Below are 25,503 nucleotides of genomic sequence, written 5' to 3' on the forward strand. Positions count from 1 at the left end.
AGCCCTTATACTAGGGATGCACCGAAATGAAAATTCTCTGATCTTGAGATGGTTATTCATGCTTTTATTTCTTCATGTTTATATTATTGTAACTCTCTTTTTCCTTTTCTTAACAAATCTGCTCTATTTAAATAGTCTCCAAATGGTACAAAATGCTGCTGCAAGGCTTTTAACAAGATCTGGCAGACGGGCTCACATAAACCCTATTTTGTCCTCCCTACACTGGCTACCTATCAAATTTTGCACTGATTTTAACATATTAGTTTTAACTTTTATAGCTTTAAATGGTCAGGCCCCACAATACATCACTGATTTGCTATGCACATACTCCCCGAAAACCGAAACCGAAACACCGAAATAAATTATACCAATTATTAGTACCATTGCATTTATTGCTATGACCGTGTACTAACTTTACTAAAATTAAGACATTGCAATTGCATAAATTAATATTAAAGTTTCAAAGATAATTACAATTACATAACTTATAAAAAAAAAAAAAACATAAAAATACATAATTACAAATGATGTAAATATTTATTAAGCACATTGCAACAATGCACAGTATAAAATAAAATTCAAACTAAAAATGTATCCCACTCATGTGTATATTTAATAATAATGTACAGGCCTACTGGCCTGCAGAAAGGTTTTAAAATGAACAGTTCTCTCATAAAAACAAAGTGCATTTAGGTGAAGTGCATTTGAAATTTTTCTATGTAGGACTAGAAAGTGCATTACTTCTCCAGTTGGCAAGACTCTTATCACTTCTGGGGATGGGGACTTCAGACAGATAACCATCTAGCTGTTGAGCAGTTGAGCTTGTCATCTGCCTGACATTTGAGAAATATTTGAGAGAGTGTATTTAAATAGGGCCAGGGCATAAATAAACATTTTTATCAAATTAAAGCAGAAATCTAGCAGAAAATCTAGCATAAATATGGCTACAATCTGATATTATGTATGTATATATTTGTGTGTGTGTGTGTGTGTGTGTGTGTGTGTGTGTGTGTGTGTGTGTGTGTGTGTATATAGTAGCCTAAGAACAAAATAGCCAACGTATTATTATTATTTGAGGCACTTTTTTGCAGAATTCCACTGAACATATCAGACAACGATGGTGCATGCCACTCATCTGGTGCAGAGACGAGTCTTTTCTGCGCTCTGATCTGTCTCCTGCACTTGGCGCTTCTCTGTCTCCACACGGGTTCTCCGCATCCATTCTCGTGCGCGCTGCCTTATTTCCGCATCCAAGTAATGGTCTTTATAACGCGGATCAAGCACATTCGCGATGAAGTGCAGAGGATCCGAAAAGATCTCAGTGAGACGTGTGCTAACAGACTCTATAAGACTGTACTTTTCTTTGTTTTTACTTTGTGGTCCGTCTTAATCTCTTTGTTAGGAGACGCTTTAGTGCTGCGAATAAAGGAATAAGAAGAGAGAGAATGTTCTCACTGGTGTTAAGTGAATGTCGCGGGGAGCTCGTGGTCTTTGCTATGCAGGTGCACGTGCAGGTCGCGGTTTCTGTTTGCGTCATCACAACATTTCGGCCGTGTCGTTTCGGTGATAAAAGTCTATCGGCCGAAAACCGAAAAGGCCATTTTCGGCCGAAAATTTTCGGTGGCCGAAATTTCGGTGCATCCCTACCTTATACAGACACTCACACACAGAACATAATATATATATATATATATATATATATATATATATATATATATATAAATACAAAAAAAATCGCAATGTATTATATTCTCACTTGTGATCTCTGAAGATGTCCCTGAGAAAATGTCGGTCTATAGTGGGGAACATGGAAAACAGCTGGTTCTCCTTCAGTTTGGATGCACCGTCTTTCTTATCCAGGTCCTTCCGACTTGACCTGGACTAAAACCCAAACATAGCTCACTTTCACTACTTTCTTTCAAAGTTCTAGGTACTGATGATTTTTTTTTTTTTTTTTTCGATGTGTGACCATTACCTTCTCCATGCTGTCTTGCATCGCCTGCTCTTCGATCATGATGTCCCTCAGTGAGACAGGAGCACAGGATGCGCTCCAATGATCCATAAAAGGAATTTCTTCATACAAATCTAATTGGTCCCTCAGTCTGGTTTTGCTTCCCTGGGATTCACCCCAGTGGACAGGACCTTCGTTACCATGGAGACACAGAGGGAAGGTGAGCAAAGAGCAGAAACAGAAAAAAAGCATCAGAGACACAAATCCATCCCTTGTTTTTGTTGTTTTAACTATTAGATATTTAGATAAAGTAATACTTTTTGTTTTAATGTATGTAGTTTTTAAAATGAAAAATTTTCTGAAAATTTGTATTTTCTTCTTTCGGACTTTCCCTGCCTCCTTGGTTTCAAATAAATCATATATAAATGGAAAAAAAGAAAATTTGCACTTTAACTAGCAAATGTATAAAAATTATATTTTTCACACTACAGTGGCCACAGTTCCATGAACAGTCACTTCCATCAAAGACCTCTGTGCATCCCTCTCCCACATATAATTATTTTCACATATTATATGAATCTTGTCTCTGCAATTTTCATTACTTGACATTTTTTTTGTAGAAAACAATAAAAAGGCATATAAATATATAAAAAAAAAAAGTTATACATTCAAATTAAAAAACAGCTTACAAAGGATTTAGGGTGAGTCCATTTTGTATTTGCAGAAAGAAAGGGTTCCACTTTATATATTAACTACTATTTACTTAAATTTTAATTAATCATTTGATGCAGAATACTTCGTATACATACATGTTTTTACATTGTATTTATAATTTTAAAGATATCTACATGTAATTAAATCTAATTTAAATAAATAAAATAATTTTTTGTAATTACATTATAATCACTTAAACCTACCCATACAACAAAACCTGTGAAAGAAAAAAAGACCAGGCACCTCAATGAAAGTAAAATACTGATGTTTGAGACAGATTGGGCAAAATAGTGGACCGTTAAGATTTCACTCTGGGTCTGACCGCCCAGCGTGGTCACCCAAGATTAAACTAGAGGAGATGTGATTTCTCTCTTAATGCTTTACTGTATCACTACTAGAACATGGTGTATGTGTGTGATCAATTTGTGTTTGTGTTTATTGACAGAAAAAGCCGTCTCACTCTCTTGGATTAGTTGATAGGACAGAGCTGCCTGTCTGTGCTTCTCCTGCCAAAGAAAACAGACACTAGTTAAGTTTTACATAAAATCAGAATCAGTCACATTAAACAACCTATATTGTTTTTGTAGGTTAATATTACACTGTACAACACTGTAAACATAAAAAAATGTATATATATGAACTCACTTGGATAGTGTCCTTCCATTTCTGGTGCAGCAGTTTGGCCAAGTTCAGGTCTATCTGAACTGCACAGTCATCTGATGAAAATGCACCTGCAACCATACGGAGTTCAAAAAGATTTAAAACTATTTTATGAGTGTGAATGAAGATTGATGTGGTTACTCATTTCAAAGTAAGAACTTTTCACATTACTGTAGAATCAGTTTCTTTTTATCTGTTACACAACTTTTAAGCTGAACTATCACTTTTTGATGGGCTTTAGCCTTCACAGAACACCAGATCTGTTTGAACAGGACTGCAAACAGCAAGGAATAGAAATGCTTGATGAAAATGAAATCAACCACATAATCACAGTTCCAAAAACAAAATAAACAGGCATCAAGTTTTAAAAAGTAAAAATATATGTAGTTGTTATTGTTATTCAAGACTATGGGTAGAAGGTAGACTTGGTAGAAGGTTGCCAAATTAGGGAAAATCTATCATGGGTAGGTTGTGTAAAAACATGAATAAAACTACTCAGGGTTTGAAAATATAGACCCACACTTCATTGAATATGTGTTACGGTTTTGTTATTGTCTTGGGTCATCACTTGATGTCATTGGAATGATTGGCTTGACTCACTAAATAACTGAATGATTTATTAGACTTATTAATTAGATGTTTTATTACCTGGACTGACCCCAACAGGTCCAAAAAGTTCAGTGAGCTGCAATGCAAGTTCAGTTGGAAGTTTCAGCTCCAAGGTCTGAATATCCATCGAACTTGGCTCTCTCCTACCCTGCGCAGTTCTCTTTCTTTCCCTTTCTCGTTCCTTCCTTTCTTCCTCATCTTTGCGCTCCATTTCATCAATCTGACACAGCAGTGACAGTGTTATGGCATTCACCTCTGCTATTGTCTCCTCATCCTCCTTTTCCTTCTCTCCAGCCTCCTCTTTACTCCATTCCTTCAATGCTTCCTCCAGGCATTGAACTTTCTCACCTTCTGTCACTAATGCCTCTTCCTGCTCTGAACCTTGCTGACCTGTGATGTCTGTCTGTTGTTCATTAGCTGCCGTAACCTCCATTTGTACTTCAGTGCCTTCTGTCGGTTGTTTTAATGCCCCAAAGGAAGTTTTGGGCTCACATTTCTCCTTTGTAATGATTGCCTCATCAGCTTCACTTTGTGTCGTTTGACCTGCAGTCCAATCATCATCAGCTTGGCTAACGTCACTAAGGTTAGTTTCTTGGGACTTGAGACTAATGTTACTTCCTGAACTGTTGCTAAAGTCATCAGACAATACAGGTCTAGCCTGGACACTTTCTGAGCCCATTACAGTTTCTGATGGTTCTATAGATGATTTAAATGACTCTTCCTCAGGAATCAAATCATCATCTTCCTCAACATCTGCTTTATACAGTCGTTCTCCAGAATCTAGTAACAAGTTGGTTGTCCACTGGATATCTTGATGGCACTTGTCATAAAGGTCCTCCAGAATATCAATGGAGACACGTCTGAAATGGCGGCTCAGAATCTCAAGGTTTTGCTTTTTAGAGTTAGATTCTCTAAAGTCATTCTCTTCAACCTGACAACCCTTCTCATGGACCACACGGTATGGCACTCCCTGCTGGCAGGCAGACTCCGGTTCACTTGTTTTTGGCATGAAACGAGAAGAGTTTCCCTCCAAAACAAAAACACTGCAACTAGATAAGTCAGCGTCTAATTCAGAACATTTCTTCTGCTCAATTCGCCAAAGCAAGGCAAAGTCCTGAGGTTGTGTCTGGGTTGAGGCACTGGAACATGACTCCACAGGCAATGAAGGTGGTGGCTCTGTAGGTGTAAGATCAGGGTGCATATGTAAAACAACAGGAGAAGGTGATAAAGGGCTTTGATTGGTGAAGGTAAGAGCCAGTTTACAAGATTTCCCCAGTCTTCGGCTAATCCCTCTCCGTCTTTCCAGACTGCCCTCCGAGTCTACAGCAACCTTTGGGCACAGAGTTTCTTGGACATTTGGGCTCAATCCGCATTTATCTTCTGACAAACTATTGTCCTCCTGCTCAACCTCATCCTGAGTGTTCTTCTCAGCAGACACCTGATTAGACTGCTCAGTTTGGTCTGTTCTCTGTTTTGTTGGACTTGAAGAATAAGAGTAGTCTTTGCATGGGTCAGTGCACTCTGTAAACGTTCTCTCCAGCACACAGTCGGGAAGTTCAGGCCAAGCCACAGTCTCCAGGTTCATGTTACCCTCTTTTCCACCAATGGAAGGGGAATTCAAAGTAGTCTCTTTACTTGGAGCTGGACCTTGGTAAAAACCTGGAGAAGAGTTTATTCCACATCGCAGTAGATCTACAAGTTTTTGAAATTCAACTGCATTCTGGTCATCAGTATCAGAATACTTGTCTTCATCAGCAGAAGTGTTATCTTTGTGTTCAACAACACTGGATTGCAAAACAGTGTTCTTAATAGTATTGTTTTCTGAATTCTGACATCTTCTTTGACGTTGACTTTGAGATTCCAGTGGCCAATCCCCAACAAAATCCAACAGCTCTGGCCGTACTAATTTGTCTTCAGAAAGAGTCTCGTCTTCACATCCACCCTCATCTTGCCCTGTAGAGTCAACACTAGGGTCAAAATTCACTAGTTGATCAATGGCACTAGTTCCTAGTGCATTTCTATCTTTTACTCTGTCCCTCCTCACACGCTGAGCAATGGACTCTGAAAATGCTACAGGCAGCTCCAGAAACTTTTCATGCGCCAACACTGCAAATTCTTCAATTGTCCCGCTACTCAAATTTCCCAAATCTTTTTCCATGTCCACAAGGCAGGCATCTAGCTCCAAGTCTAACCCTTCAGTATCAAGAAGATCAGAGTGAGCAGTTCCAGACCCTTCCAGAATATTCTCATGGAACAAGACGGATTCCTTGGAACTGTAGGAGCCAATTTCACCTTCTTCTTCGCCTGTAGATATGGTACTGTAAATGTGGCTAACAGAGGATACATCGGGCAGAGATGAAGAAAGGTTTGTGTTGAGTTTGCTCAACCCAGAGTCACCAACAAGATCAGGATGACTGAGGCCAAGTTGTAAAGATTGCCTGAAGGGAATGAGAGAAATACATGTTTAAATGCATAAGAAATCATATAGCTTCACGGTAAGTGTTTTCATAATTACCAAAGGTTTGACACAGTAAAACACATTAAAAATTCTGTGAAGTAACATTAATTTAACACATATACTTACTGGGGTTGCTCAGTTTCTGTTTGTGATGAATCCACAACACTTGGCACTGGTTCCGGTCTTTGTGAATTCATAATGCTCTGGACAGAGACAAATCGGTCATACCGTTCTAATATGCGTCGGATCTTCTCCTTTGTTACGTGATGCCTTGTGCGCCTTTATAAAGAGGGAAAACCACAGAGAGTTGGCAAAAATTACAAACATTTGTGATCATAAAATGACTTAAAAGCAATGGATCACGGTTGCGTATGAGTTCTACATGTATTAAGGGTAACTTGTTCAGGCTCACAAGAAAACCAGTTTAAAGGTAACTGTTCTTACATTACTTTTGTTTATGGAATATGTATGAAATGTGTAGCAACGATAGTTATTTCTGGATTGTAGTTGTGTTTAACATACTTCTCCAGCTCTCTGGGTTTAGTCTTCCACCAGGTATCTGGCTCACGAAACAGCACCTTATATCTGTGTTTCTGTGCCTAGGAAGAGGAAAAAGTTGGCCTAATATCAGCACAATGGACGAATATGTTTGCATGTTTGTGTACACTGTAAAGTATGTAATATTCTAAAATTAAACCAATAAATCTATAGTATTAACTATAGTATTAGTTATTGTGTATCAGGATACATGCATTACAATAAATTATTCAACTTGTGAATTTAAACTTTGAAGAGCAACAGCTGACTGTTCAAAACACAAAAACATATGGTCAATGTCTAATATCGAAAATTTATAACTTAGGCCCGTTTCATATTACGCATTTCAAAATAAACTGCTTACCATGGCAACATATGGTTTCATCTCCCAAGATTGCATATTGGTGTTGTCTATTATGATGGGTGTCTGTCCTTTTTCAAAAGCCTCTTTTGCTGAAATATTGATCACCACAAAGAAATTGCAGAAAGATTATATAAAGATTAAATGTGAAGTGTATAATTTTATGTGCTATAACCGGTGCCAAGCAGAATAGGGAAAATAACTCCTATTTTTTATCAAAACAGGTAGTCCCTCACCAAACACAATACCAGTTGAGCCAATGTTGCCATGTCAGGCTGGCTGAGTCTCTCAAACAATCACACAATGTGTTTACAGTGACATTAAGTTGGAGAGTGTAAAATTTCACAGTAATTAGCATATACTAATTGCTGACTTGTATCAGTAACACTAAACTGCTAAAAGGTAATCAATATTGAAGAAAAGATCTAAAAAAAAAAATCTTCAAATAACCTACAAAATAAGGACTGTGTAGTCAATGGCTAGTGAAATAATTTAACACACAGGGCAATAACTAAAACTAATTGTACACACCTGACATTTTGCTTTGGCTTGAGCTAAACAGGCCTGTAATACTCACCTCTCTGGTGATTCCACTCGTGGGCCTCTCCTAGTAAATTTGGCTCAAAATGGTACTGTCCATTTCGAGTAAAATAATCATCGGTGCTTAAAACAACTCCTCCAGGGTTCTGCACCAACATAGCACTGAACAACAGAGAGAGACAAAAACTAACACACTTGATTTATGAACATACCTTACTATATCTGCGACAAGCACGATTAACTACCAGTGTACTTCATTTCAAAATCTAATTACAATATATGTGCTGGTTTTTGTTATAGCATACTTTGATCATTGTTGTGTATTATTGCTTTCACAGTCTTTATGCATACCAAAAATTCTAAATGAAACAAGCTTTTGCTCTTTTGATCCACAGGAGGTTCAAATATTTATTTAATGTTACTTTTTTCTATGTATTTAAAATACAATTTTGTTTCTTTAATATTCTTTTCAAATTTATTTTCAAAGGCCCATCTGATATTTGAATAGTACACTGAAATGTCATTAAAACAACAAGGTTTATATTGCAAAACCCAAAAAATAAATAAATAAATAAAATCACATGATACTCTCTTCTTCCTGAACTTAAAAATATTGTATGCCAAAAAAGAAAAGGCTTCCTTAACGCTATTCCTTCTCTTTTCTGTAAAATAACACATATCCCAGATATCGGTCTTCTTGCTTACTTGGCAAGGGTGGTTTTGCCTGATCCAGGAGCCCCTCTAAGTAACACCAACAACTGCCCTTCCAATTTGAGTCTGTTCCTGGGGGGCAAAGTCCATGACTCCGGTACAGTTGCAGAAGGTTTTAGAGGTGCTTGTCTGATAGGTCCATGAGCCAACCACTGAGCAGCAGGGATGGGATTAGTGCTCCAAGGTGTGGGGTTAGGAATGACAGGTGTAATGAAGGTTGGCCCCACAGGACAAGGATTAAACTCTGCAGCTTGAGTGTTCCAGAACATGGCAGGAGTGCGGAGTGCTTCTTGATGCTGCTTTGCAGCTGCATGGTTACGGAGTTGGTCAGGTCTACGGTAAACCTGGAAAGCTGAGGGCCGTGGTTCAGTAGAGCTGGCCTCCAGCTTTAGGTGACTAAAGTCAAGAGATAAGGTGTTGGTCTCAGGGATATGAACCCCACCGAAACTTAATTCATTCACAGGTGAACTACCGCCACAGGCCTCACTGAGCCCGGGGTCAGAATATGAGGCCTGCTCTGGTAAAGTTGGAGGAGCTGGAAGCTGATTCTGGGGTGTAAGAGGCAACGAGGAGAGAGGGATCGATTGAGAAGGAGGGGGCAGAGAAGACAGTGGTATGGAAGACATTGGAGAATGCAAGCTAGTTTCTGACTGCTGTGACGTCAGTGTTTGAAGTTCCTTATCTATGAGAGCATCAAACTCCTCTGTCAGGTGTGTTTCTGTAGGACTGAGCTCTGCTTGAGATGCGGGCTGGTTTGAAACGGTGAAGCTCTGCACCATTCCACTGAGGAGATCTGCTTGAGTGGTGTTTGTTCCCAGAAGAGCGGCTGCCTGCTCAAAGCCTGAGACAGGAGGAGGGGGTGGAGCTATGACCTCAGCAGCATCTGACAGCTCCAAAAGGGAATCCATCGCATTGTCCACTAATGCAGAGATGAACAAGAAAAACTTTCATATTTTAAAACAGCATACGTGCAATATTTAAGGTCATTGTGAAATATTATTACAATTGAAAAAATACAAATAATAACAATTGCTTTCTATGTAAATATATTTAAAAATGTAATTTATTCTTGAATGTTTAGTAGCCATTGCTTTTCAGTGTCATCCTTCTGAACAAAAAAAAACTGATTAGGTGTTCAAGAAATATTAAGTTATATTTCGTATTATTATGAAAAGTTAGAGTGAGAATAGTTTTTGCTTCTGAGAATACTGTTTGTAGAAACGGTTTAAAAGTTTGTAAATGCACAAGGGTTAAAAATTATTTAATACTTTCAGCAAGTCTGTAATGTTACAAATGATTTCCATTTCAAATAAATTATGTTGTTTTTAAACTTTTAATGAGTCAAAAAATACTGAAACAATTAGCACAGTTTACACACACACACAAAAATATGCATAAACTATAAAAAAGTAGCATAAACTACATTACAAGAGAACCATAGTTAATAATTGAACACCAGTAATAACGGATAATAATTTTGCACCAAATCAGAATATCAGAATGATTTCTGAAGGATCTGACAATTAAGAAGGAGAAAAAAAATCAGCTTTGTACAGGAATTAAATTTTAGAATACATTTAATTTGAAAAGTCATTTTCGTTAATGATGCCTCCCAATATTACGTTTTGTAATGCATTTCTGATTAAATAAATGTAGCCTTGGTGAACATACACCTGCCTTTTTCCTTTTAAGAATGTAATCATATTACACGTCATGACAACGCCAACTTCCAAGATTTTAAATATAAAACATATAATAATAATAATAATAATATAAAGAAAACATAATAATTTTAAGTAAATAAGTGAATCTAGGTGAAGGTGGTGATTGGTATATGTAGTTGGTTTCTAGGCGGTCTAAGATGGTCATTAGGGGGTCCAAGTTGATCTTTAGCCATCTCTGACCCTTAACAAACCTGCTACCAGCTGGTCATACCAGGTGAAGATGGAAAATCTGGCTTCGGAACATGGTAGTTGGTCAAGCAACTAATGACTATCTTGCACCAAGTGAAGACCACTACACAGAAACCAGCTAACGTTACCATGTTCCAAAACAAATCTATTAGCTTCAGATAGGTTTTCCTACAGGTAATAGTAACAAAATATCTAGAAATATAATCGTTGATTATATTGTAACGTTATCTTATTAGCTTGTGTGCTGTCTGTTCCCAAAATTGCTAAAATTACAGCCAGTTACAGCCTTAACGCTACCTTTAAAATCTGCTTCTGAGAGCACCATGTAAATGACTTCTGAATCCAGATGTGAAAACATCTCCTGCATGCTCTGGATGATTTCTTCTCTGCTTTGAGATCCCAGCTGACCGCTCCTGAACTGCGTGGATCCAAAGTGATCATATGATGAGTCTGGCCGGGTCACAAAAGGTCCGCTTGCCCCGTGTGCTCGACTGTCGGATCCGCTCCCGTATTCAGCCGCATGTAACGGGGCTCGGGAGGGACTCAGTCCGTTTTTCTTTTTCTTTGGCATTCTGCTGTGACCCGTTCACAAGACACCGACGACAAATCCACAGCTTACAAGTTTTAAAAGAGGAAGGTAAGTAAAGAAGAAAACCAGACGAACAACAACTTCTTCTTCTTTTGTTTTAATTGGCGGTTGGCGAACAGCTTTCTGGCGCATTACCGCCACCGACTGATCTGGAGCGTGGACTAAACGATCTACATCATTATACACAACATTATATTTAAAGAAACCTTTAAACAAATAATATCAATAATGTTATATTTCTCCAGCTTTGTTGGGGTGGGGTGGGGGGTTGCCATCAGCAGAAAAATAAAATAAAACAGTAAAGAGCCAAAGGAAAACTTGATAAATAATATGAGTTTTTAAATCTTTTAATGAAGGCTCTTGCTCACCAAGGCTGCGTTTATGTGCCCAAAATACATATAAATACTAATATTGTATAATAAAATTACACTTCAACTGTTTTCTATTGTAGTATATTTTAAAATGTAATTTTTACCTGTGATGGCTAAATTTTCAGCGTCTGCGTCACATCATCAAATCACATCATTCTGTCATTCATGCTGATCTGCTGCTCAACATAATAATTAATACCAATGATAATTTAACATTATTATCAATATTTTAAACTGTGCTACTTTATATTTATGCAGAAACCATGATATAAGAATGCTTAGATCCTCAGGTGCAAATTGTGTATGTTGTGTTTTAATTTTTTTATGTTTTTTTTTTTTTATTATTAATTTAGAATAATTTATTCACATAATAATTTTATAATCATTAGTCATTCGTGTGATTTATTATTTGATTATTTTTATAATTTGATTATTCTTTATAATTTATCTTTATATTATTTAGGAATTTTTATCATTTATAAATGTATTATGTTTCTATATTTTTGATTTCTCATTAATTTTTCCTTGTTTATGCATTCTTGTTCAATCTCATACTTGTGGGGTTTCATGAACTTGTTTTGTCTGTATGAACAGAGATAGATAAGAGGGAAAGTTTATGGAAACCCAAGGTTTATGGGATGTTGCTGTGAAGCAGTACTTATCACAATATAACTGATATTTGTACTGTACTTTGATTAAATGAATGCAGCCGTATTAAGCATTAGGGACATTTATGATCACTCTGAAATTCAAATAGCTCTGAAATGACATAATAACAAGTGCTGTTAAATGATTAATTGTGATTAATCGCATTGCATCCAAAGATTTTTGTTTACTATACTGTATGTATGTGTGCTGTGTATATTTATTATGTATATATAAATACATACACATTTATGTATATATTTCAGAAAAATATGTTATGTTAATATTAATGTATATATTTAGAAAATATTTAAGTGTATTTACATGTCTATATTTGTATTCATATAATTGATATTATAAATAAATATATTTAACATAAATTATATGAATACAAATATAGACATGTAAATACATTTAAATATTTTCTAAATATATCTATTGCTCAGGCATTTAGTTGCGATGAACATGGAGGCTAGAGGTTAAATGAATAGCTCACACAAAACTGAACATTTTCTGAAAATCACTCAGACTTGGGCCATCTAAGCTGATGAGATTAATTCTTTTTCAGAATAGAATTTAGTAAATTTAGCATTACATCACTTGCTTACCAGTGGATCCTCTGCAGTGAATGGGTGTTGTTTGAAGGAGAGCATCACAATAATTCACGACACAATTCCTACATCTTGGATATCCTAAAGCTGACTACATTTAATTAGCTTGATGTGATCATACCTGCAACTTGGAGAGTTAATTTCTGTGGAAAAATCCATTAAATTTGCACTGACATAGGGAGCAAAACTGTATCTAGTGAATATTAAAATGTTTCATGAACTTGTTTTGTGTGTATGAACAGAGATAGATAAGAGGGAAAGTTTATGGAAACCCAAGGTTTATGGGATGTTGCTGTGAAGCAGTACTTATCACAATATAACTGATATTTGTACTGTGATTAAATGAATGCAGCCTTATTAAGCATTAGGGACATTTATAATCACTCTGAAATTCAAATAGCTCTGAAATGACATTATAACAAGTGCTGTTAAATGATTAATTGTGATTAATCGCATTGCATCCAAAGATTTTTGTTTACTATACTGTATGTATGTGTGCTGTATTTATTATGTATATATAAATACATACACATTTATGTATATATTTCAGAAAAATATTTTATGTTAATATTAATGTATATATTTAGAAAATATTTAAGTGTATTTACATGTCTATATTTGTATTCATATAATTGATATTATAAATAAATATATTTAATATCAATTATATGAATACAAATATAGACATGTAAATACATTTAAATATTTTCTAAATATATACATGCATGTGTGAGTATTCATACATACATAATAAATATACACAGAACACACACATATAATATGCAAACAAAAAACTTGTATTTTTTTTATTTATAATTTTATTAATCGCGATTAATCATTTATAGTCTTTGTTATGACCATAGACTGTATAAAAACCAACACTATTATTTTCACAAATATATATATATCTTATGTATTCGTTTTTTTATGGGGGCGGGAGTAAGTAAAAAACTTATGTTATGCAATTGCCAACATTATTAATACATTCAGATGTGATTCTTTCACCAGTTATGCAAGTCAATGTAGAGGCGCGTCTTCTCTGCGATTTACGATAAACCAAGTTCACGCTGTTCTTTCCACTGATCTGACTAGTTCTTTCACATTTATGCGTCTCTTTTCTAACCTGTATGGTAATGTTTCTCCCTCCATCGGCGCGTTGCAATACCGTCTTTCAGCCAACGGGGTCGCTGCGCCTCCGCTTTCCACGCGAGGACCTTCACACAAGCCTGTAATGAAAGAGACGGAGCTTTGTGCCCTAAACTAAAAAAAACAAAACAACAAAAAACACCAGAACCCGAACCCGACTCATGAATTAAAACAACGAATTGTCTGTGAGGTAATGATCGGGGAATTGTCTGTAGGCGGTTGTAAGACAACTGGCGTCGCTCGAGGAAGTTTAATTGAAACAGTTTGTGGGGATGATCAAGTTGGTGTTCGCCGTTTGCCTCGCTGAGTGAACTTGTAACGTTACAGAGAAAACAAGTAAACAATTCAGATTTCTTACTGTCTAAATTTAAGATAACGGCCATGGTAGAGTAGTGTCGAGTGAGCGATATGGAATAAATGTTTCTGTGGTAACAGGAAGCGGCGGGTTGTGATATTAAATAGCTAAATGTGAGTGTTGGCTGTGTGTTTGTTGAATAGTTTGAGGCCTGGAGGTGACGGCTAGGCCAATAGCAACTCAAGGAGCTCTTTTACTCTCTGAGTCGCTTTTAAACGATGTTTTATTATCCAAGTAGTATTGTTATATCTGAGCGTGTATAATATGAGGAGACCCTTGGCAGGAGAACTTTAAATTCATAGATACTACGTTTTAGAGTAAAAGCGCGGCAGCGGGGCTGATCTCGTTAGCTCTCTGGCTAGTACTACCATTAGCTTTATTAGCTCCGTGCTCTTTTTCGGGAATTTCCCGCAAACTGTCGTCTGTAGGGTTTTCGTGTCATTGTACGGTTATAGAGGTGTTAGCTACACGCCCAGAGAGCACGAAACAGAAGCGCATATGGTATTTTTGAGTGTTTTTGTAGCGGCGTGGTGGGTTTGTGTGCTGAACTTTAGTGTTGTTGCCTATAGAGGCCAGTAGAGGAGCGTCTGTCTGTCTGGAGAAGGCGGATGATGGAGTTCCCGCAGCAGCCTCAGCAGCAAAGACCCGCGGGGGACGGGAAGATCATCTACCCGCTGGGTGTCAAAGAGATCACTGATAAAATCAGCAACGATGAAGTCGTCAAACGACTCAAGGTAAGAGTGACAAATGCAATCACTGACTGGAATTAATTTATTGAGCTTTATAGCAGGTTTAATTAATACAAGTTTCTAATTAATACTTTATTGGAAAACACCAGTGCATGTTTCAGTTATTAATCTATAGTATAATTTATATAATGTTAATGTCCCCTTCTTAAGATGACGAATTGGTTGGACTGGATGGCCATGATGTTGTCATCTGTTCTGTACTTGATCACAAGCAGTCACACAAATTTCCTGTAACAGGTTAAATGGCATTTGTGAGCCTAGTTTAGTTCTAGTTAATGTACATATACCTGTAATAGTGCACTAATAATAATTGCAGAATGCAGCGATAATATATCTATTGCTCAGGCATTTAGTTGCGATGAACATGGAGGCTAGAGGTTAAATGAATAGCTCACACAAAACTGAACATTTTCTGAAAATCACTCAGACTTGGGCCATCTAAGCTGATGAGATTAATTCTTTTTCAGAATAGAATTTAGTAAATTTAGCATTACATCACTTGCTTACCAGTGGATCCTCTGCAGTGAATGGGTGTTGTTTGAAGGAGAGCATCACAATAATTCACGACACAATTCCTACATCTTGGATATCCTAAAGCTGACTACATTTAATTAGCTTGATGTGATCATACCTGCAACTTGGAGAGTTAATTTCTGTGGAAAAATGCATTAAATTTGCACTGACATACGGAGCAAAACTGTATCTAGTGAATATTAAAATGTTGAGGTGTGCACTTTTGATTTGGGTCAGTAAACAACTAATTTCTTGTTGTCGTTTTCATTGCATAATTGATGTTTGTGTTCTTCCTGTTTGTTTGCATAAAGCCTATGTATTTATGGAAGACAGTGGCACAGAAAGGGTAATATTATGGTAGTATTGTTTAGAAAATCTTTCAGAACAAAATAACTTAGTTTTTGTTTTTCATACTGTCTATTGATATTGAAATAATTTTGGGGAATAAATAAAGACGTCAGAAAACATGTCAGCAGTGTGGAAGCATTCAAAACTGTCAGAGAAAGACAAAAAATCATTACAAGCACAGAGTGTGTTAGACTGTTTAGTACTGCAATGCATGTCTTTAATGAGAAGATGAAGGGGTGGTTGTTGCTGGTTACTGTAAGATGATTGAAATCGCGAAATGGCCTTAAACAGTTAAGTAAACTGCAGAATGTTGGATTTTCCAATGCACACACAAATTGCATGTATTCAGACAACGCTGCATGAGATTGCAATGATATCTGCTTGTTAACTCAAAGTCCAAAGCACTGAATTAAGCACTGTAAATTATCTACCCTGAAACACTGTTACTCATCAGTTAACATTTGTATGAATTTCTACAAGGCATGTGGCAATGCGATATGTGTGACCAGCATCTTCCAAAAATTGTAATAAGGAAAAAAAGAGAAGAAAAAAAGAAAACCTGGTAAAACTATGTTCAGTTAGTATTCTGCATTCTGGCCAGTGTTTCATTTTGTTGGGATTCAGCCAAAAGAAAAAAAAAATAGTTTTAGTACATACACTACCAGTCAATAGTTTTTGAAGAGTAAGATTTACATAATTTTTTTTGACCATTAAAAATAGCTTCATTGTATTTGAACATAGGCATTCAATTTGTATTTTATTTTTATCAAATAAATGCAGCCTTGATGAGCAGAAGAGTTATTGAAGAAAAAAAAACTTACTGTTCAGAAATTTTATTTTGAGTGGTAGTATATCAAATGTTATGTAATAAGTTATAACCACGTAATGAAAACAGTTATTCACACTTGTGTGGCACAGCATCATCTTTCAGTTTCAGACTTTCTGAAAATCCTGTGTCGGATAGTGCCTTGGTTGTAAACAAATCCACAATAAAATGAAGACCAAGGGAAAAGGAAATTTTGAATATCAAAAGATCAGGGGATATTTTGATTTCTTAGTTCATTGCCTTTTTAATTATTCAGGTTTTGTCTGAAAAAAATTTATTACTTATGGTTATTAAAGAATAGGTTTCCCATTTTCAGGGGCTTAAATTAAAGATTTAACAGTTTTTCCTACTGCAAGAATAGGGCATATTGTTAATCACCTCAAGTCCCGTCCTTTACCAGACCACGTTGACATGTTAATTTCACTGAACAAAAACAAATTGCCTAAAATAGGTGATGTTGCATTTTCAAAACCATTTTAATGCTATTCCTTGATGAACATTCCTATTGTTTTGGATTTTTAATATGTTGGCTAACATTATATGAAGATGAACAGGCTTTTGATTTTTTTTTTTTTCCGTTCTGCATTGCTCCAACTGATAACCGCAATATTTTAATACCGCACTATTGACAAGCAAACCGCAGAGGAACGATAGCAACCGGGGCAACCGCAGTGTTCAGAGCCTATGGCCTTCTTGTTTTTTTCAATTTGTCACTGTGCATTCAATGTAAAATAAATTAATGATACAATATGGTTACGACTGTAATTTTCTCATGAGCCGTTGTGGCTTTATGGTGCTGCTTTGTTTTGAATAGGCTGGCTGAAATGATGGTAGGTGCTCAATCGCGTCCCAAAAACCTAACGTAGCTAGTTTGGGAATATTTTGGCTTTCAACCCAATGAAAAGGGCGAGCCAGCGAATATATATGAGCCGATATGCAAAATTTGCTTCAAAAAGGTTCCTGTGATGTGGCAATGCATCTAATTTGAGGTCATCGGGACATTCTAAAACGCTTAACGTGAAAAACGTTTAACGTGGTTTAATGTACTAATACAGTGATATTAACAGACCAAACTCACTAAACATCATATTAATAAAGTATACTATCTACAAAAAAATCAGATGATCCCTGAATATGAATTCAACGTGTTTAATAATAGAAAACCATCATAAGGCTTAATGTGTTATTAAACGACTTGCATTCATATTCAGGGCTCATCTGATTTTTTTATAGATCGTATACGTTAAGTGTTTTAGAGTGTCCCCTGTCATCCAGCGCAGAGCTCTGCCCCCTCAAGCATCAGGTCGCGGAGTAACATCAAAAAGAACACCTGAGACCGGTACCGGCCGACAGTTAGGAGTAGCTGAAGCCTTTGCAAAATCTGTAAAATACAGCCGTGAAAGTAACAGGCATACCTGCTGAAGTCACGGACAACCTCCGCGTCAGTGCCCATACCCAAGAGAGCGTGAGCTTTAGGGCTGAGACAACGCGTCGAGGTCATCGATGACGTCGACGCAAAAAATATGCATCGATTCGTCGACCTGTTTTTATTTCTCTAAAAAACGTTTGCAAAATGTTTACCTTATGTGTGCTGAATATATGTGATGGCCGGATCAACATTCTGTCCAACATTATATAACCAATCCAGGTTTTTTTTTGCATTGATCTTTTAATTTTGCGGCTGTCAAAGCCTTATTTGATCGGTGAGTGATGTAGAATAGAATGACTGCTGCGCCTGACAGGGCGCGTACGAGATAGAGCCCCGGCTGTGCGCGCGCACTCACAGTCTTCAAACAACACGAGCGCTTCTTGCTCTCTCTCTCTCCCTTGTGCATATTAATCAAAATCATTAAACACAATAGGGCGAAAAGGGTGAAACACCAAAGTTTCACGCGCGCTTGCGCACTCACAGTCTTCAAACTACACGAGCGCTGTCTTGCTTGCTCTCTCTCTCTCTCTCTCCCTCCCTCCCTCCCTCCCTCCCTCGTGCATATTAACCAAAATCATTAGACACGATAGAAAAAGGGCGGAGCGCCAAAGTTTCACGTGGAGCATTCAGAGATTTTTTTTTTTCCTCCATGACAGGCTTCTGGCTCCCACTGTTAATTTATTTTTTTTTTTTTTTTGGGAAAAGCACTCTCTGTATTAGCTTAAAGCCCTCAAGTTTACATTGGTTACTGTATTCTTTCAATTGCTCTAAACAAGTATTTTGGGTGACCGTTTTTGTTGAATGCTAGACATCAAGTTGTTGTTATTTTCATCTGAAAGAAGAACTTTTTTTCAGTAAGCTAGGCCCTATGTGTTCAGTAAGCTTGTTTCAGTAAGCTATGTGTTTTCAAGGTTTTATTGAATGCTATCTCTATACAAGTGCAAAGTAATGCATTCTTAGTCAGTCTTTTATTTTGTAATTTTAAGAGCAATAAACATATATTGCAATGTTAAGGAATTCATGTTTTTTCATTCAGATATGTAAATCAACATGTATAAATTGTTAGTAGTCAATTAATGGGGAGATAATCGAAATTGAATCGGTCTGAAAAAATTAATTGTTAGATTAAACATTGCATTGAAAAAAATAATCGCTAGATTAATCGTTTAAAATATAATCGTTTATCCCAGCCCTAGTGAGCAGATAACGAGTGCATCGACTCCAACCCGAATCCACTGTCCTGGTGGGCCAGTGGTGGCGTGATAATCAGTCTAGATTTCCACTGCTGTCCAAAGTTGCGTGTAAATACGTGTAATACCTGTTATAAAGCTTTGATTTCTTAAAAATAATTGTTGGAAAACGCATGTTCTTGTTGCTGTTTGACATTTAACTTAGGGGTGTGCCGGTTTCAGAATTGGTGATGACGGTTATGACGTGAGTCAAATGTGACGGTTCATAACATAACCGTCGGGGGGGGGGGTCCAAGTCAATTGGTTGTTCTTGGAGATAGCGGGTTAACTCCGTGTCAGCGCGCGCTCTGATCGGTAAAGGGGCTGAGATTTCAGACCTCCGTTTATTAAGGAGATCTGTCACAAAACTCATCATTCGCGCCAACGTTTTTTGATCAAATTTCAAAGCCGCACTCGCCCGCCATCCGCTGATTGTTTTGGGGTCTATGGCGATGCAATGCTTTGCTGATGCGAGCCGCAAAAAAAAAAAGCAATTGCCATTTGCCCATTAGCTCCGCCCACTACCGGAGAAACTGGTATGTCTTCTGCTTGTTCGAAAATGAATATGAATATTTCTACATTTAATCCATTATTTTAACATACTTCTCCAGCTCTCTGGGTTTAGTCTTCCACCAGGTATCTGGCTCACGAAACAGCACCTTATATCTGTGTTTCTGTGCCTAGGAAGAGGAAAAAGTTGGCCTAATATCAGCACAATGGACGAATATGTTTGCATGTTTGTGTACACTGTAAAGTATGTAATATTCTAAAATTAAACCAATAAATCTATAGTATTAACTATAGTATTAGTTATTGTGTATCAGGATACATGCATTACAATAAATTATTCAACTTGTGAATTTAAACTTTGAAGAGCAACAGCTGACTGTTCAAAACACAAAAACATATGGTCAATGTCTAATATCGAAAATTTATAACTTAGGCCCGTTTCATATTACGCATTTCAAAATAAACTGCTTACCATGGCAACATATGGTTTCATCTCCCAAGATTGCATATTGGTGTTGTCTATTATGATGGGTGTCTGTCCTTTTTCAAAAGCCTCTTTTGCTGAAATATTGATCACCACAAAGAAATTGCAGAAAGATTATATAAAGATTAAATGTGAAGTGTATAATTTTATGTGCTATAACCGGTGCCAAGCAGAATAGGGAAAATAACTCCTATTTTTTATCAAAACAGGTAGTCCCTCACCAAACACAATACCAGTTGAGCCAATGTTGCCATGTCAGGCTGGCTGAGTCTCTCAAACAATCACACAATGTGTTTACAGTGACATTAAGTTGGAGAGTGTAAAATTTCACAGTAATTAGCATATACTAATTGCTGACTTGTATCAGTAACACTAAACTGCTAAAAGGTAATCAATATTGAAGAAAAGATCTAAAAAAAAAAATCTTCAAATAACCTACAAAATAAGGACTGTGTAGTCAATGGCTAGTGAAATAATTTAACACACAGGGCAATAACTAAAACTAATTGTACACACCTGACATTTTGCTTTGGCTTGAGCTAAACAGGCCTGTAATACTCACCTCTCTGGTGATTCCACTCGTGGGCCTCTCCTAGTAAATTTGGCTCAAAATGGTACTGTCCATTTCGAGTAAAATAATCATCGGTGCTTAAAACAACTCCTCCAGGGTTCTGCACCAACATAGCACTGAACAACAGAGAGAGACAAAAACTAACACACTTGATTTATGAACATACCTTACTATATCTGCGACAAGCACGATTAACTACCAGTGTACTTCATTTCAAAATCTAATTACAATATATGTGCTGGTTTTTGTTATAGCATACTTTGATCATTGTTGTGTATTATTGCTTTCACAGTCTTTATGCATACCAAAAATTCTAAATGAAACAAGCTTTTGCTCTTTTGATCCACAGGAGGTTCAAATATTTATTTAATGTTACTTTTTTCTATGTATTTAAAATACAATTTTGTTTCTTTAATATTCTTTTCAAATTTATTTTCAAAGGCCCATCTGATATTTGAATAGTACACTGAAATGTCATTAAAACAACAAGGTTTATATTGCAAAACCCAAAAAATAAATAAATAAATAAAATCACATGATACTCTCTTCTTCCTGAACTTAAAAATATTGTATGCCAAAAAAGAAAAGGCTTCCTTAACGCTATTCCTTCTCTTTTCTGTAAAATAACACATATCCCAGATATCGGTCTTCTTGCTTACTTGGCAAGGGTGGTTTTGCCTGATCCAGGAGCCCCTCTAAGTAACACCAACAACTGCCCTTCCAATTTGAGTCTGTTCCTGGGGGGCAAAGTCCATGACTCCGGTACAGTTGCAGAAGGTTTTAGAGGTGCTTGTCTGATAGGTCCATGAGCCAACCACTGAGCAGCAGGGATGGGATTAGTGCTCCAAGGTGTGGGGTTAGGAATGACAGGTGTAATGAAGGTTGGCCCCACAGGACAAGGATTAAACTCTGCAGCTTGAGTGTTCCAGAACATGGCAGGAGTGCGGAGTGCTTCTTGATGCTGCTTTGCAGCTGCATGGTTACGGAGTTGGTCAGGTCTACGGTAAACCTGGAAAGCTGAGGGCCGTGGTTCAGTAGAGCTGGCCTCCAGCTTTAGGTGACTAAAGTCAAGAGATAAGGTGTTGGTCTCAGGGATATGAACCCCACCGAAACTTAATTCATTCACAGGTGAACTACCGCCACAGGCCTCACTGAGCCCGGGGTCAGAATATGAGGCCTGCTCTGGTAAAGTTGGAGGAGCTGGAAGCTGATTCTGGGGTGTAAGAGGCAACGAGGAGAGAGGGATCGATTGAGAAGGAGGGGGCAGAGAAGACAGTGGTATGGAAGACATTGGAGAATGCAAGCTAGTTTCTGACTGCTGTGACGTCAGTGTTTGAAGTTCCTTATCTATGAGAGCATCAAACTCCTCTGTCAGGTGTGTTTCTGTAGGACTGAGCTCTGCTTGAGATGCGGGCTGGTTTGAAACGGTGAAGCTCTGCACCATTCCACTGAGGAGATCTGCTTGAGTGGTGTTTGTTCCCAGAAGAGCGGCTGCCTGCTCAAAGCCTGAGACAGGAGGAGGGGGTGGAGCTATGACCTCAGCAGCATCTGACAGCTCCAAAAGGGAATCCATCGCATTGTCCACTAATGCAGAGATGAACAAGAAAAACTTTCATATTTTAAAACAGCATACGTGCAATATTTAAGGTCATTGTGAAATATTATTACAATTGAAAAAATACAAATAATAACAATTGCTTTCTATGTAAATATATTTAAAAATGTAATTTATTCTTGAATGTTTAGTAGCCATTGCTTTTCAGTGTCATCCTTCTGAACAAAAAAAAACTGATTAGGTGTTCAAGAAATATTAAGTTATATTTCGTATTATTATGAAAAGTTAGAGTGAGAATAGTTTTTGCTTCTGAGAATACTGTTTGTAGAAACGGTTTAAAAGTTTGTAAATGCACAAGGGTTAAAAATTATTTAATACTTTCAGCAAGTCTGTAATGTTACAAATGATTTCCATTTCAAATAAATTATGTTGTTTTTAAACTTTTAATGAGTCAAAAAATACTGAAACAATTAGCACAGTTTACACACACACACAAAAATATGCATAAACTATAAAAAAGTAGCATAAACTACATTACAAGAGAACCATAGTTAATAATTGAACACCAGTAATAACGGATAATAATTTTGCACCAAATCAGAATATCAGAATGATTTCTGAAGGATCTGACAATTAAGAAGGAGAAAAAAAATCAGCTTTGTACAGGAATTAAATTTTAGAATACATTTAATTTGAAAAGTCATTTTCGTTAATGATGCCTCCCAATATTACGTTTTGTAATGCATTTCTGATTAAATAAATGTAGCCTTGGTGAACATACACCTGCCTTTTTCCTTTTAAGAATGTAATCATATTACACGTCATGACAACGCCAACTTCCAAGATTTTAAATATAAAACATATAATAATAATAATAATAATATAAAGAAAACATAATAATTTTAAGTAAATAAGTGAATCTAGGTGAAGGTGGTGATTGGTATATGTAGTTGGTTTCTAGGCGGTCTAAGATGGTCATTAGGGGGTCCAAGTTGATCTTTAGCCATCTCTGACCCTTAACAAACCTGCTACCAGCTGGTCATACCAGGTGAAGATGGAAAATCTGGCTTCGGAACATGGTAGTTGGTCAAGCAACTAATGACTATCTTGCACCAAGTGAAGACCACTACACAGAAACCAGCTAACGTTACCATGTTCCAAAACAAATCTATTAGCTTCAGATAGGTTTTCCTACAGGTAATAGTAACAAAATATCTAGAAATATAATCGTTGATTATATTGTAACGTTATCTTATTAGCTTGTGTGCTGTCTGTTCCCAAAATTGCTAAAATTACAGCCAGTTACAGCCTTAACGCTACCTTTAAAATCTGCTTCTGAGAGCACCATGTAAATGACTTCTGAATCCAGATGTGAAAACATCTCCTGCATGCTCTGGATGATTTCTTCTCTGCTTTGAGATCCCAGCTGACCGCTCCTGAACTGCGTGGATCCAAAGTGATCATATGATGAGTCTGGCCGGGTCACAAAAGGTCCGCTTGCCCCGTGTGCTCGACTGTCGGATCCGCTCCCGTATTCAGCCGCATGTAACGGGGCTCGGGAGGGACTCAGTCCGTTTTTCTTTTTCTTTGGCATTCTGCTGTGACCCGTTCACAAGACACCGACGACAAATCCACAGCTTACAAGTTTTAAAAGAGGAAGGTAAGTAAAGAAGAAAACCAGACGAACAACAACTTCTTCTTCTTTTGTTTTAATTGGCGGTTGGCGAACAGCTTTCTGGCGCATTACCGCCACCGACTGATCTGGAGCGTGGACTAAACGATCTACATCATTATACACAACATTATATTTAAAGAAACCTTTAAACAAATAATATCAATAATGTTATATTTCTCCAGCTTTGTTGGGGTGGGGTGGGGGGTTGCCATCAGCAGAAAAATAAAATAAAACAGTAAAGAGCCAAAGGAAAACTTGATAAATAATATGAGTTTTTAAATCTTTTAATGAAGGCTCTTGCTCACCAAGGCTGCGTTTATGTGCCCAAAATACATATAAATACTAATATTGTATAATAAAATTACACTTCAACTGTTTTCTATTGTAGTATATTTTAAAATGTAATTTTTACCTGTGATGGCTAAATTTTCAGCGTCTGCGTCACATCATCAAATCACATCATTCTGTCATTCATGCTGATCTGCTGCTCAACATAATAATTAATACCAATGATAATTTAACATTATTATCAATATTTTAAACTGTGCTACTTTATATTTATGCAGAAACCATGATATAAGAATGCTTAGATCCTCAGGTGCAAATTGTGTATGTTGTGTTTTAATTTTTTTATGTTTTTTTTTTTTTTATTATTAATTTAGAATAATTTATTCACATAATAATTTTATAATCATTAGTCATTCGTGTGATTTATTATTTGATTATTTTTATAATTTGATTATTCTTTATAATTTATCTTTATATTATTTAGGAATTTTTATCATTTATAAATGTATTATGTTTCTATATTTTTGATTTCTCATTAATTTTTCCTTGTTTATGCATTCTTGTTCAATCTCATACTTGTGGGGTTTCATGAACTTGTTTTGTCTGTATGAACAGAGATAGATAAGAGGGAAAGTTTATGGAAACCCAAGGTTTATGGGATGTTGCTGTGAAGCAGTACTTATCACAATATAACTGATATTTGTACTGTACTTTGATTAAATGAATGCAGCCTTATTAAGCATTAGGGACATTTATAATCACTCTGAAATTCAAATAGCTCTGAAATGACATTATAACAAGTGCTGTTAAATGATTAATTGTGATTAATCGCATTGCATCCAAAGATTTTTGTTTACTATACTGTATGTATGTGTGCTGTGTATATTTATTATGTATATATAAATACATACACATTTATGTATATATTTCAGAAAAATATTTTATGTTAATATTAATGTATATATTTAGAAAATATTTAAGTGTATTTACATGTCTATATTTGTATTCATATAATTGATATTATAAATAAATATATTTAATATCAATTATATGAATACAAATATAGACATGTAAATACATTTAAATATTTTCTAAATATATACATGCATGTGTGAGTATTCATACATACATAATAAATATACACAGAACACACAC

General features: G+C 36.4%; 2 protein-coding genes across 19 annotated transcripts in view; one reads left to right on the forward strand and one right to left on the reverse strand.

Annotated features, from left to right (window-relative positions):
• Window positions 1-1,736: 1,736 nt before the first annotated feature.
• LOC127933884 (NEDD4-binding protein 2-like) lies at window positions 1,737-24,098 on the reverse strand. 6 transcript variants are annotated; one of them, XM_052530941.1, is made up of 11 exons: window positions 23,706-24,098; window positions 21,490-22,414; window positions 7,868-7,992; window positions 7,294-7,382; window positions 6,915-6,991; window positions 6,519-6,671; window positions 3,974-6,372; window positions 3,311-3,396; window positions 3,126-3,171; window positions 1,976-2,142; window positions 1,737-1,881 (listed from the first exon to the last, which is right to left on the reverse strand). In XM_052530941.1, the coding sequence occupies exons 1-11, from the start codon at window positions 23,977-23,979 to the stop codon at window positions 1,753-1,755; spliced, it is 4,470 nt and encodes a 1,489-aa protein (XP_052386901.1). In that variant the 5' UTR covers window positions 23,980-24,098; the 3' UTR covers window positions 1,737-1,752. The 6 variants fall into 6 exon arrangements, with proteins under 6 accessions (XP_052386901.1, XP_052386898.1, XP_052386899.1 ...); XM_052530938.1 differs by lacking the exon at window positions 7,868-7,992 and adding an exon at window positions 20,822-20,946; XM_052530939.1 differs by lacking the exons at window positions 7,294-7,382; window positions 7,868-7,992 and adding exons at window positions 20,248-20,336; window positions 20,822-20,946.
• Window positions 13,839-25,503, forward strand: part of LOC127933885 (sister chromatid cohesion protein PDS5 homolog A) — a 59,237-nt gene continuing 47,572 nt past the window's right edge. For 8 of the 13 annotated variants that reach the window (XM_052530953.1, XM_052530954.1, XM_052530952.1 and 5 more), the window contains exons 1-2: window positions 13,839-14,006; window positions 14,741-14,905. In XM_052530953.1, the coding sequence (XP_052386913.1) occupies window positions 14,780-14,905 (126 nt within the window). In that variant the 5' untranslated portion in view covers window positions 13,839-14,006; window positions 14,741-14,779. Of the gene's footprint in view, window positions 14,153-14,740; window positions 14,906-25,503 lie in introns of all 13 variants that reach the window. The other 5 variants (XM_052530945.1, XM_052530948.1, XM_052530959.1 and 2 more) reach the window with 4 other exon arrangements.

This window comes from Carassius gibelio, chromosome A18 (assembly GCF_023724105.1).
Source record: "Carassius gibelio isolate Cgi1373 ecotype wild population from Czech Republic chromosome A18, carGib1.2-hapl.c, whole genome shotgun sequence".
Classification (NCBI taxonomy): domain Eukaryota; kingdom Metazoa; phylum Chordata; class Actinopteri; order Cypriniformes; family Cyprinidae; genus Carassius; species Carassius gibelio.